The sequence below is a fragment of the Dipodomys spectabilis genome, unplaced genomic scaffold (assembly GCF_019054845.1).
Source record: "Dipodomys spectabilis isolate Male_0828 unplaced genomic scaffold, ASM1905484v1 ptg000089l, whole genome shotgun sequence".
NCBI classification, from domain to species: Eukaryota; Metazoa; Chordata; class Mammalia; order Rodentia; family Heteromyidae; genus Dipodomys; species Dipodomys spectabilis.
The window spans coordinates 12,183,982-12,198,371 of record NW_024870766.1 but is presented as its reverse complement, the minus strand read 5'-3'; the positions used below and the strand labels follow the sequence as shown (position 1 = coordinate 12,198,371).

Genomic DNA, 14,390 nt, shown 5'->3' with positions numbered 1-14,390 from the left:
AGTCTCTATCTCTGAAATTTCCAGCTGAGATGATGTGAGAATTAGAATTGTGAGCTTTGAATTCAAAGAATAAATAGGGATAAAAGAAACTTTATAAGAAAAGCAGATTTGAGATTTGTTTAGCCAAGAAAAAGTAAAACCACATTACTAAGCTGACTGAAACTTGAGTTCAATTCACCATTTAATGCAAAATACGTATTCCATTGCTGCCATATTGTATAATGACTTTTACAGACAAGTGAGTCTATTTCCTAAATTAGAAGAGAGAGTAGCAGGTTTCTTGGAGTAGGTCTGATATTTCAGTAGGAAAACTTAGAGGTGATTTTATTACTGTAGTAAGAGCTATGTGAAATTCTGTTATTCACAAAAATGAAGTTAAGCTAGAAGACCTGATATCTATGGGAAAAAAATTAAACAAAGAAATATAGTATTAGCTACTTGCTTAGGCAGATAGCTAAGGTTTTATTACATTTTTTTATTGGTTCTCAGATTTTAGGATGAATCATCACTACCTCCTAGACTTATTAACCATAAAATGCTGTGTCTCACCTCTAGCATTCCTGGGTGGGGCCTAGAAATAGAATATTTCTTATAGGTTTTAGTGGTACTGATTTTGCTGGTCTGAGAACACCACTTTGAGAAGCAGTACATTAAACAGCAACAACAACAACATGATTAATCTTTGCATATTTTGTAAATCTCTGTGACCAAAGGTATTTTTATTTAACTTCAGATAAAGTAATTTGACAATTAGAATTGACAATTGTGGATATATTAAACTTGCCAAATTAATATTGCCTAACAATATACCTATATTTGAGTTCAATTCATTTCCAAATGTTATACAGAACCTGTTATCTATCATTATCTTCAACAATATCCTTAGAAAATGGATCCCAAGTGTTGATCAAGAAGTCACAAAATTTCCTTTGCTTCAAAAATATCATTCCTGGGGCTGGGAAGGTGGCTCAGTGGTAGAGCATTTACCTTGCATGCATAAGGCCCTGGGTTTGATTCCTCAGCACCACATAAGCAAAAAGAAAAAAGCCAGAAGGGGTGCTGTGGCTGAAGTGGTAGAGTGCTAGCCTTGAGCTGAAGAGCTGAGGGACAGCGCCCTCGCCCAGAATTCACTCCCCACGACTGCAACCCCTCCCCCAAAATCTTTCCTGTCCTCAATTCAGCTCATATTATATATGTATAATATGATCTGAGTATAATATCATATATTATATAATATAATAAAAATATAATATTCCTATATTTTACTTAGGTATCAGGAACTCTTCCAGCTATTTAACATTGACAAACTCATTTCTCACAACAAATACATAATTTATTTTATTAGCTTCATTTACACATGTGAAAACAGTCACCAAAAGGTTTAAATAGCTTTCTGAATTCCAGACAAAGGAAATATGAGAGGCATTTTGCTCTCCATACAAAGGTCCTAACTTACCACCTATATTGGAACACAATCTTTGAAGTGTAGTTTGACTCACCTGTTCCAAGAAACAGGACATGGTATCTACCATCGGCAGCACTGACTCTGTCCACAGCTATCTTTGTGTACTTGTAGTCGGTGCCTATACGAACTATTAAAGGCCTTCTGTGGATGGGGTAGATGGAGTTGTACATGAGAGGGTGGTTCCGGATGAAAGTCACAACATCATCTGGAAATTCTTTGGTGGTTCGCATATTGGGTGTAAATGCTCCTCCTGGACACTAAAAAATATATTTTGAGGAAGTAAATTAATATAATAGTTCATTTTAATAATTATTGAAAGCCTTCTTCTCAAAACAGAAGCTCCAATTGCTTTAGGTATATTTACTATCCGCTGAAGAGTAAATAAACAGCTTGTCCCTCTGCATGCCATCTGTAGAAAATTAATGTGAAATCCTACTCCTTCAAGGAGTTAGATAATTGATGGAAGCAAAGTTTACTTATCCTATCCAATTTGTTTTCAGAGGAGCTAATGCTTTTGCATGTGATATAAATTTCCCCTTTTCTCTATAACTTTTTTTGATGTCATTGGAAAATAAAAACTTGTGGACACAATCTAATGTTGCCATTGGTTAAACTTTATTAGATGGTGACTTATTAAACTAAATCAAAATCATATTGTACAAGAGTTTTTTGTTACTATTTTTATTTCATCTGTTTTACCTTCCTTAGTGTGATCTCAGAAGTTGGTTCTTCCATTGAATGTATTAAACGAGATCTGAAAATCTTCACTAGAAAAGACTCCAGTCATGTCTGGATTTAGAATAGAACCTCAACAATCTACACTGGCCTATATGCCTGAGGCTTTCATCTCATGAAAGTTCGTAATTGTCATGAATTTCAACTTTATTTCCCTTCCTGCTTCTTGGCACCTGCTGCTGCTCATTTAGCTTCATCCTCCAGCACACCTCCAGTACCTTATGATGCCTCATTCAGTTCTTAGTTTACAAGTTAGTTCTTTAAGGTGATGATAATATAAAAATAGCTCCTCCTATTTATCTTCATTTTCTGTTGCTTTAATCTGCTATTTTTCTTCACAGCAGTTTATTGAACAATAGATTACATACAAATTTCTAGTGTCTTCGTTGTACATTTCTCCTTCTATCATGTAAGCTGTTACTTGATAGATGCAAGAGTAGGTAGATGGGGAAATTATATCAATCATTATATCAGGTCCAAGATTTTGGTAAAAGGTCTGTATAAAAACGGAGTTCATAGTATGTCTACTCTGGAAGGCAGTTTAGAACTTCCTTATTGCACAGCAGTACCAATCTTGGACATCTACCCAGAAATTGCAAGTCAGGATACAAGAAAGACATGTGTTCATTACTGCACTATTCACAGTAATGAAGTTATGGAATCAGTCCAGATGCTCTCCAAGAGATGAGTGGATCAATAAAATGCAACACATATGTGCTATGGAATGGTACATATCCATTAGAAAGAATTTAAGTACATCATTTACAGGGAAATGGATGGACCTAAAACAAATCATGCTGCCAGGAGCTGATGGCTCATGCCTATAATCCTAGCTACTCAAGAGGCGGAGATCTGAGGATCACAGTTCAAAGCAGCCCTGGCAGGAAAAGCCATGAGATTCTTTTTTTAAAAAAATATTTATTCAATATAATTATTTATTTATTTTTATGTAGCAAGGTAGTTCTTTTTATTTTTATTTATTTATTTTTATTGTGAGAATACTGTACAGAGGAGTTGCAATTACATGGGCAAGATAACGAGTACATTTCTTAGCAAGCATTGTTGCCTCCTCTTTGTTTCCCCTTTCCATCCCTTCCCAAACTCCTTCCCTCCTCCTCCCTCGGTCCTACCCCCTTCCACCAAAGTTGTGAAGTTCGTTTTTAGACATAATGACTTGTACATCTCATTGTTGCAATGGGTCCACCTGTATTCCTAGCTAAATGATTTGTTTTTTCCCTTCCCCTCCACAAATTATACCAACATCAAATACAGTGAAAGCAGGGGTTATACTGTGGGGGAGGGACATACAAAGCAACATAGAAATCATCTTATAAATATGTTAGAAACAACTGCATGAAAGGAATAAAAAATATTTGAATACTTATCTTGGGGTTCATTCTCCTAACATCAACTTATCTGGCCTTTTCTGCTTGATTCAGACATATACTAGATATTGCAAATAAGGGAAACCATGGGACCTATGTTTCTTCGGGCCTGGCTTACTTCACTTAATATAATTTTTTCCAGGTCTTTCCATTTCCTAACAAATGGGGCAATGTCATTCTTTCTGATAGAGGCTGGCACAAGAACAGACCCCAGGACCAATGAAATAGAATTGAAAACCCAGAAATGAACCTAAAGACATATAGCCATCTAATCTTCAATAAGGGAGTTAAAAAAATAGAAAGGAAGAAAGACAGCCTCTTCAGTAAATGGTGCTGGCAAAATTAGTTAACTACTTCTAGAAAACTAGAGCTAGATCCTTATATATCACCCTGCACCAGAATCAACTCCAATTGGATCAAAGACCTCCATGTCAAAGCAGACACTCTGAAAACATTACAGGATGGAATAGGAGAAACTCTAGGTCTCCTGGGTACAGGCCGAAATTTTCTTAATAGAGACGCAGAAACACAACAAATCAAAGAAAGGTTGGACCAATGGATTGCATGAAATTGCAGAGCTTCTGCATGGCAAAGACATAGCTAGCAAGATCAATAGAAAGCCCACGGATTGGAGAAGATCTTCACTAGCCATAGAACAGACAAGGGTCTCATATCTAAAATATGCCTGGAACTCAAAAAATTAGATTCCCCAAAAACAAATCTTCAAAGAAACAACTGACCAATAAATAAGTGGGCTAAAGACTTAAAGAGAAACTTCTCTGAAGAGGAAAGAAGGATGGCCAATAGACACATGAAGAAATGCTTAACCTCCCTAGCCATAAAAGAAATGCTAATTAAAACAACATTGAGATACCACCTCACCCCATTAGAATGGCTATAATCAAGAACTCTAATAACAACAGATGCTGGAGGGGATGTGGACAGAAGGGAACCTTACTACATTTTTGGTGGAAGTGTAAACTTGTTCAACCACTTTGGAAAGCAATATGGAGGTTCCTCAAAAGACTCTACATAGAGTTCCCCTATGTCCCAGCATTTACCCAAATGATCACAAACAAGACCATATTAAAGCTACCAGCCCAACTATGTTTATTGCAGCATTTTTTACTATAGCTAAGATATGGAACCAACCCAGATGCCCCTCGGTAGATGAATGGATCAAGAAAATGTGGTATATATGCACAATGGAATTCTATGCCTCCAAGAGATTCTTATCTCCAATAAACCACCAGAAAACCAGACGTGGTGCTGTGGTTCAAGTGTTAGAGCACTAGCCTTGAGCTGAAGAGCTGATGGACAGCATCCAGGCCCAGAGTTCAAGCCCAATGACTAACCAAAAAAAAAATCATACTAAGCTAAGCCAAGCTAGAGGGACAAATGGCACACGTTTTCTCTCATATTTGGAAGCTAGATCTAAAAATGTAACTGAAAATGATAACCTATACAGGACTCTAGGGCTTCACACATAAACAGTCAAACTAAGAGATACCCATGGGGAAGAACTCAGAGGTGTAACTCCTCTGAATATTCAAAATACTATTTATCAAAATAAATTCCAAGAAATTGAAACACGGCGTTTGTTGTTATTGGTGGTGTTGGTGGTGGTGTTGGTGGTGTTTGTCTTTGCTTTTGATTTTTTCTTTTGCCTTTTGCAGTGGGGAGGGGGCAAAAGAGAGGGCAGAAAGGGAGGGCGAGAGGATGAACAAATGCAATCATGGTTTCATTATGTTGACAGGGATGGGAGGGGGAAACTGGGGGAATGTGAAAGAAGGGTGATATTGTCCACAAAAAAAAGCATACTCATTACCTGAATTATGAAATGATAACCCTTGTGTACAACACCTTAATAATAACAATTAAATTATATTGTTTTTAAGGGCGTTAGGCTCTTTTTCAGAGCCTTAAGACCAAGGGACAGTAAATAATAGTATAACCTTAAAAATGGACTGTTTGGCCTTATTGGACATTATGTTGAAAATGAACTATACAACTTGTGGGCAGGGATAGAAAGGAAAAATGGGGAATGATGAGGGAAGAGATGACATTGGCCAAAAAGAAATGTACCCTTTACCTGACTTATGTAACTCCACCTCCTCTTTATATCACCTTTATAATAGCAATAAAACATTTTTAATGGATTGCTAACTGAGTGTTCAGCTACTTGGGAAGCAGAGGTAGGAGAATTCTGGTGTTTGGAGAGCCTGGGAAAATAATCCAAAATATTATCTGAAAATCAAACTAAAAACAAAAGGGCTGTGGGCATGTCTAAAGTGTTTCAGTGCAAGGCACTGAGTTCAGTCCCACTATTGAGAGAGAGAGAGAAAGAGAGAGAGAGAGAGGAAAGAATGACTTAGTAAAGAAAAAGAAAAAAAAACTGGACAGCTTCACTGTTCTGAAAAGGAGGCTGAGAAGGGCTGCTAAAGCAATGTTTCTATCCATGGGATATCTGAAGCCAAACTTCAGGTTAGACTGTGAAAACTGCTGAAGCTCATCACTCAAACTCACTCAATGGGAACAAAGTATTAAGTCATAGAACCATATTGTTAAGTATAGTATTTTAACATGTTCAAACATGAAATAATAATGTTGACCCACTCTATTAAATAGTAACATACCTGCCACCTGAACATAAACTATCTTAAAAACACACACTATTCTTAGTTCTTACTTATTCTCAAGAAAGAGGTTCAAGGTCCAAAGGAAGATAACAAAGAAAGCTTCCCGGCTAATAGCAATGGTTACAGCATCAATGTGAACAGTAGGATATGAAATGACTGAGAGATTGGAAAGTTATGCTGGGTCCACGGGTGACAATGGACACGTATTATGTGCTGATTGTTCCTGTAAGCTTGTGCTGCCAGATTCAATCATAAGATAAAAATGTGGTATTTTGCATGGAATCAGCCAAATCTTCAATGTTGATTCAGTTTTAAAAGATAAATGGTTATAGGAGTCATCAATATAAGGCAACCTCTAGGATAAAGCCATGCGATTGCTACCCAGAATTCTGTGTGCCTTTGGGTCAATGTTGCCAGACAGATTCACAATTGTATGCACACCTCCACAGATTGTTAATATAGTCTCACTCATTTAGACTGCATAGTCATATATGCTATTTTCAGAACAACTTGGCCAATTTAGCATTACTCAAAAGTTTTACAGGATAAAAAATATCCAGTTTGTTTTTGGAGAAATTGCTTAAGGAGCAATGGCATGAGTTCCCAAAGGAGAGATAATGAGACTAGCCATAAAACAAGCCTTCCACTTGTTCTTTCATTATTTGGAACTCATGTGCTCTGATTTGCAAGAAAAAGCATTGCATTTAAATATAGCTGTTTATAAACTGCCCACAATAGAACCCAAAATGAGGACAAGAATTTAATTTGAGGTTGCTCTAAACTGGAGGATATATTCCATACTTCAGAGAAACATGGAATCATCATGGGTGTTTTCTATTCTCATTCTTCATGCAAAGTGGAAAAAGGGAGATGCATTGCTCATTGGATGAAGACATGGAAAGAACAAAGCATGGGCAATGTAACAAGTTGCAGACAGTCATAAACCACCACTAATTATGACTTGCTAAGTTGACACAGATCCTCAAGTATGTGCAAGCTCTTGAATTTTTCAGTTCTTGAAAGGTCAAAAGTTAGCCTACGTGGTGAGGTGAGTTTTATAATTTCCAGTTGGTACAGTTAGTGCTTATTTTCTGTCTTTTCTTAAAAAGGAACTGAAATCCAGATAAAATTAATAGTAAGGTTGCTTACCACCATAGTTAACTAGATAAGTAAGCAATATACATCAAATCAGTGATGTTACATTCATTCAATCCATCTTTGAGACTTTCTTAACATACTGAATTTCCTTGGAAACAAGTGTCTCCTAAAACGAGCTTATTTCCAAATTTACAGAAGAATTATCTCTCTTTTTTCTTCCAGTTGTGGGCTTGAATTTAGGGTCTGGCTGCTATGCCTGAGCCTCTTTTGTGCTCAAAGCTAACACTCTACCACGTGAGTCACAGCTCCACTTCTGGTTAATTGGAGATGAGTCTCATGGGGACTTTTCTGCCCAGGCTGGCTTAGCACTGTGATCCTCAGATCTCAGCCTTCTTAGTAGCTAGGATTATAGCCATGAGCCACTGAATCCCAACTAATTATCGTTTTTATAATAACTACTTCTACTGATGCATAACATCAACTTTAAAGATAAAGTGTATATAGAATGGTAAAATGTCAGCTAAAAAAAATCGATTACCCTTTTCTGACTATCTGCAATGGTGAGATCACTCAGGATTACACTCCTAAATACAAATAAGATGAGATCACTTTTCCTTTATCTTGTGATATAGTAAAGTATATGTATTGAATCTTTAAGATCAAATAACATACTTATACTGCCATACAAAAATGTGATTTCCACTAAATAATCTGCCGTCTCGTTTTCTAAAAAATTGTCATAAAATTAATTTTGGTTAGATATTTTCTAGTGTTCAATTTCTTTTTAATGTGCCAGTAATGGGGTTCCTTCTTACATCCATTACACAAGCTTTCAAAGCTAATACAGAAACATACTAAAATGCATGTTCCTTCTTTTCTTATTTTGTTTAATTTTGTTAAGATGTTGTACGGAGGGGTTACAGTTACATGAGTAAGGCAATGAGTACATTACTTGTCCATCACTGTTACCTTCCTTGTTGCTGTCCCACTATTCCTTCCCTCTCCCACCTTCCACACTCCTCTCCCCTTTCCTCCCCCTGGCTGCCTAAGTTGTAAAGTTCATTTCCAGTGTGCTGTCCTGTGGGTATCATTGTTGCAATGGGTCATCCTGGGTCTTGCTTCTAATCCCCCTAGAGGGGATTAGACATATGTATATACAAGATGCAAGGTATCAGAATTGCGTACAGCGACAACAGGGGATATGCCATAGGGGAAAGAACATACAGAGGAAACAACAACAACAACAACAAAATAAGATCACATGGTACATTTAAAACAATAACAATAAAGACAGACCTCTTGTGTCCATATCTTGGAGTTCATTTCACTTAGCATAATCTTATATGGTCATTTGTACATGGTTTTTGAGCTTTTCAGCTCATCTGGTAAGATTATCCTATATGTATACTAACTGTTGCAAATAAGGGAAATCATGGGACCTAAATTTCTTTGGGACTGGCTTACTTCACTTAACATGATTTTTTCCAAGTCTTTCCATTTCCTCTATATGGGGCAGTGCTGTTCTTTCTGCTGGAAGCATGGATTTCATATGTATATATATATGAATATATATGTATATATATGTGTGTGTGTATATATATATATATATATATATATATACACATTTTCTTGATCCACTAATCTAAGGAGAGACATCTGGGTTGGTTCCATATCTTACCTACAGTGAATAATGCTGCGATAAACATAGTTGTGCTGGTAGCATTAGTATGACCTTGTTTGTGATTGTTTGGGTAAATGCCCAGAAGTGGGATTGCTAGGCCATAGGGGAGCTCTATGTGGAGTCTTTTGAGGAACCTCCATACTGCTTTCCAGAGTGGCTGAACAAGTTTACACTCTAGTTGGTTTTCTATGTGTAGGACATCTTTAAGTATCTTTTGTAGGGCTGGTTTGGTGGAGATATATTGTTTCAGTTTTTCTTGCCATGCTTTCTCTTATTTACAATATTTAGTATATGTCTAGGACAAGCAGAAAAGGTTAAAAGCTATGTACATATGAACATATAAGATGATGTTAAGCGAAAGATAGGGACACAAGCATTTTTTCCTTTATTGCTATTATTTTTTAATATATTTTAATGTAGTATGTGATTTTTTGTTTCTTTGGTATATTATTCCCCTACAGTATAACACCTGTTTACACTGTATTTGCTTAAATAAGGATACAGGTTGACCTATTGTAACAATGAGATGTACTAGACACTACCTTGAAAATGAACTTTACAACTTTGGCAGTGGGTGGGGGGTAGGAGGAGTTGGGGAAGTGGGGAGGGAAGGGATGGTAGGGGAAAAAAAAAGGAGGAGGTAACAATGCTCTATAGGAAATGTACTCATTATCTTACTCATGTAACGGTAACCCCTCTGTATAGTAATTTTACAATAAAAAAAACATACAAAAATGATAAAAAAGTTTATACTCCCACCAACAATGCAGTAGGGTTCTCTTCTGTCCACATCTCCTCCAACATCTGTCATTATTAGACTTTTTGATTATACTCAATCTAACTGGGGTGAGGTAGAATCTCAATGTTGTTTTGATTTACATTTCTTCTATGGCTAGAGAAATTGAGCATTTCTTCATGTGTCTACTGGCCATTCTTATTTCCTCTTCAGAGAAGTCTCTAAGTCTTTAGCCTACTTATTAATTGGGCAGTTGTTTCTTTGAGGATTTGTTGTTGGAGGATTTAGTTTTTTGAGTTCTAAGTATATTTTAGATATGAGGCCCTTGTCTGTTGTGTAGCTACTGAAGATCTTCTCCCAGTCTGTGGGCTTTCTATTGATCTTGCTAGCTATGTCCTTTGCCATACAGAAGCTCTGCAGTTTTACATGTCCCTTCTTTGAATGCTTTTTATTCACAAAGCATTTTGACATAGAGGGCATAAGAATGAGTTGTTATAAATACATCAGTAAGATAGACTTTATTCAAAGCAAAATAAAACCAGCATAATTTGGGACAATGAACTTGAGTTCATTGTCCAAGTTCATTCATGAACTTGGTTCATGAATAATTGTCAATAATCAATACAAATAGATAGATAGATAGAAAAATAGATAGATAGATAGATAGATAGATAGATAGATAGATAGATAGATAGATATTAATGAACTTAGGAAAGTACAGAAGTCTTGAAAGTACTTGAGTCTGCCCAGGCCACTGAAAAAGTTTCAAGATGGGAAAATAAAGGTTAAGGTAACTTGGAAAACTCTATGTTATTCCTGAGCTATTAAAGCAGATTTCTCTGCTACACTTATAAATAGATATTAGAATGGAGCACTTTAAAAATGGTGCTGTTTTTACCAGGACACACAGTTTATACAAAAGAAATCTCTGCAAAAGCTTTGTACACATTGGGACAGAATAATGTAATGTGTTTGCCTGACACAGAGAGAGTCGGCAGTCTTTGGCTGCCCTTTGCAACATACCAAAGGTGTCTTGTTTCTTCCACAAACTTGAGTTACTTATGGAAAAACATCATGACACAATTGGCAGGCTTCCTCCTACAGACTCAGACTTGCTGGTTGGGATGTTTGCTAACACAGCTCTCAAGCTTGTTTTAAAAGGAGCACCTTCAGGGAACATCAGAATGAGCATATAGGATTTCTGCCAGTGCCATTTCTTTAAGAGCACAATCATATTTATGGGGTTGACCCAGCAACCAGACTATGGCAAGAGGAAATACAGTCCGACAATCACAGTTGATCCTTTATTGGGAGGACTTCAGAGGCAGCATTCCTGACCCCAGAAGAGTGGAATGCTTTGGGTCATTTGGCTTAAGGTCTTCTGGCTGCATGATCATGAAGCTCAGGGAAGCCACTAGCCACTGTGAGTCACAGAGCTGACTTCATGGTGTTTTGCTGAGCAAAGGGTGGAGGGACCTGATCTTCAAGGAAATATGCTTTTCCAGGAGAACTTCCAGAGGTCATTCCTCCACCCTGCTGCTTTAATTCCCTAAGCCTCACTCTTCAGACAATTTTTGGATCTAAAGGAGCTGTTCTGGTCTCAACACCAGATGTAAAACAACCACATAATAGAAATATGTCTTAAGTACTGACTACTCCCTCTTTTCACAGTCTGCTCCAGATGTGTGTCACTAATCCTTGGCTTATTCCACACTATTTTAGGACGGGGGAGGGGGGCACAGAATGCTTATTCTTGGGAGCTAAAAAAACTGGTGAACAGTTAGCAGAATTTTCTAATTTAAAATGAGTTTATTTTTACTAAAATGGTCGCTCTATCCCCACATTGTGTAGAGGATTTGCTCCTTGCACTAGTGAGCCTTCATTCCTGTTATCCTCAGAGCTCCCTGCACACATTAAGGTGGCATTAAAGTTGCCATGAGCTTGAAGAGCATGATGACAAGTAAATCCAGAGGTGGCTATTCTTTAGGGAAAACAATCCCTGATGTAAAGCAATTTTTATGGTAAAAATTGTTTTTGCCATGGCTAAAAATTACTGGTTACCACTGTGGTGTCCTTTCTTTCTTTTTGTCTTTTCTTTTTTCCTTTTTTTTTTTTTCGGTCAATTGTGGGCCTGGGCGCTGTCCCTCAGCTCTTCAGCTCAAGGTGCATGCTCTACCACTTGAGCCACAGTACCACTGTCAGTTTTCTGGTGGTTTATTGGAGATAATAGTCTCAAGGACTTTTCCTGACTGGGCCAGCTTTGAACTGCGTTCCTCAGATCTCAGCTTCTTGAGTAGCTAGGATTACAGGTGTGAGCCACCGGCACCCTGCACGTGTCCTTTCTTTAGCAGAGCTGCTCATAATGTACACAATTTACTATTGGGATCTGGGTACAAGTTGGGTACAGAACAGTAGTCAGCCTGTGGCTTTGAGGTCTCAAATTCTAATTTAGCCTGATTTAGCATAAGTTCTCTTTCATTTCTTTTGGTAGATTATTTGAAGATTTTTCTTTTCTTAAGATATCAGAAATGAACAGATATCAGAACTGACTTTATAAATCAGTTGCTTCTATACTAATCTATATATACATTGTTCAAAAGAATGAATGATAAATTTAGGCAAGGTAACTTATGTTTGTGATCTGAGGTACTTGACACACTGAGATCAGGAGAATCAAGAATCAAGGCCAGGCTGGAGGTGGGTAGTACTTCCTAGATCCTCATTTAAACCAGTAAAGTGCCAGTTGTTCAAGTAGTTAATTGGTAACATAAATAGGTACATCATGATCCAACTAACTGAGACAAAAAGCACAAAGCTACTGCAAAAAGTAACAAACATAAAAAAGACCTGAGGGTGTGATTTTAGTGGTCGAGTACCTGCTTTGCAAGTGCCAGGCCCTAGGCTCAGACCCTGGTACTATCTGAAAGAGGGAGAAAAATGAAGATGAAAGCATACACTATCACAGTCATCTATAAACTTCCTTCTCAAGAGGAAAGAATAGTTGGAGACAAAGCTCAAGAGGTAGAATGCTTGAGTTGTATACACAGGTCCCAGTCTTAATCCCCAGTATTTTAATCAATCAACCAACCAACCAATCAATCAACAAGATAAAACATTTTCAAAGCTGAAATAGGAGGATCCGAAGTTTGAGGTTAGCATGGGCTGAGTTCAAGGTGATCCTGAATTACATCACCAAGTCCTATCAAGTTTTTTTTTTTTTTTTTAATGAAAGCAATGATAAAGCTACAGCTCAATGAGAAGTCATTGTTAAGAATGTTATTTTTTTAATATATTACCCATGACTCCTGTGGTCAAATATGAAATATTTCAGATGAAATACTTTCCATGTAATCATTCTTGAAATATGATTTGAGGAGAGGTAACTATCATATTGACATTTATTTTTACAATGACAGGCTTCTTAGTATGCTCATGAATTTTCAGCTCATAACTCTGAGCTTTATCAAGGTTTCGCTGCTTTGGAACTTGGCTAACATGTCATTTGTATTAGAAAATACTTGCTGCCTGCCGTGGATTATATCTATAATTCTAGCTACTCAGGAGGCAGAGATGAGAATTGTAGGTCAATGGTAAGCCTAGTCAAAAAGTTACAAAGACCCCTCTATCTCAGCAAATAAGTTGAGCTTGGTGGTAGATGTCTGCAATCCCAACTATGTAAGAGGCAAAAAAAAAAAAAAAAAAATCTATCGAAAAAATAACCTGAAGCAGAAAGACCTGAACAAGTGAGTCAGCTGGTAGAGTTGTCTTATAAATACTGATTTTAAAGTATAAAACTGACAAGAAAGTAAAAGAAGACTCTTTCTTCTAAGAGTTAAATGATAATGTTTAGATTGTAAAGTTATATAGATTGTACATTTATGTAAATTAAATGGGGGAAGATATTGATTTCCAATTAGCATATAAACTAACTTTGAAAAAGTTACCTGCCTAGCTCCCTCTTCTACCTCTTCCCTTCCTTCATACATTTTCTCATCCTCTCTCTCTCTTTCTCTCTCTCTCTCTCTCTCTCGACAATATCTTATTATGCAGCTTATGCTGGAATTACAGGGGTATTGTACCATGCCTACTTGAAAGTTCAACATTTTAGGAGTCCAAGAATTTTATCACTAGTTGCTCCTCAACTTTCTCTAGCTTGAGGAATCTCAATTGTTTTAGTAAAGGAATAATCATGTGTGAATTAGAGATAACATGGCAGATCTATTTCAAATTTTCGACTATATTTAGTTAAAGCATATATGCTATATATTACTTAAAGGGAAAAATGTTTGACATATGTGAGCAAATAGTTACAAGAAAAGTGATATTATAATACAAGTGTCTTATAAAATGTAAAATAATTTAGAAATTAGAGCCACACAAATATTTGCTGCTTTGTGATTAAAAATCATTTCAACTACAAGTACTGTTTTGAAAGCATTTTGATATATCAAACTTAAGCCATGTGAATAAAAGGAAAGTTTGCAGTATACTTACAGTTCCAGGGCGAGGATAAGGAATTCTACCCTGATAGGAAATCAGCTGGTGATTGGGCCCTTCTTTGTGGGCAAAAGGCCCATTAAACACAGTCTGTATATCAGATAAATGGTACACACACACTGCTGAGCCTTTGAAAACTGAGCTGAAAAAGAAA

The 14,390-nt window shown here is 36.8% G+C and overlaps 1 protein-coding gene across 1 annotated transcript in view; it reads right to left on the bottom strand.

Moving 5' to 3' along the window:
- Sema3c (semaphorin 3C) overlaps positions 1–14,390 on the bottom strand; it is a 138,507-nt gene that overhangs the window by 35,149 nt on the left and 88,968 nt on the right. Inside the window, exons 11-12 of the mRNA XM_042684770.1 lie at positions 14,234–14,378; positions 1,500–1,722 (exon numbers count right to left, since the gene is read on the bottom strand). Coding sequence (XP_042540704.1) covers positions 1,500–1,722; positions 14,234–14,378 — 368 coding nt within the window. The remainder of the gene's footprint in view (positions 1–1,499; positions 1,723–14,233; positions 14,379–14,390) is intronic.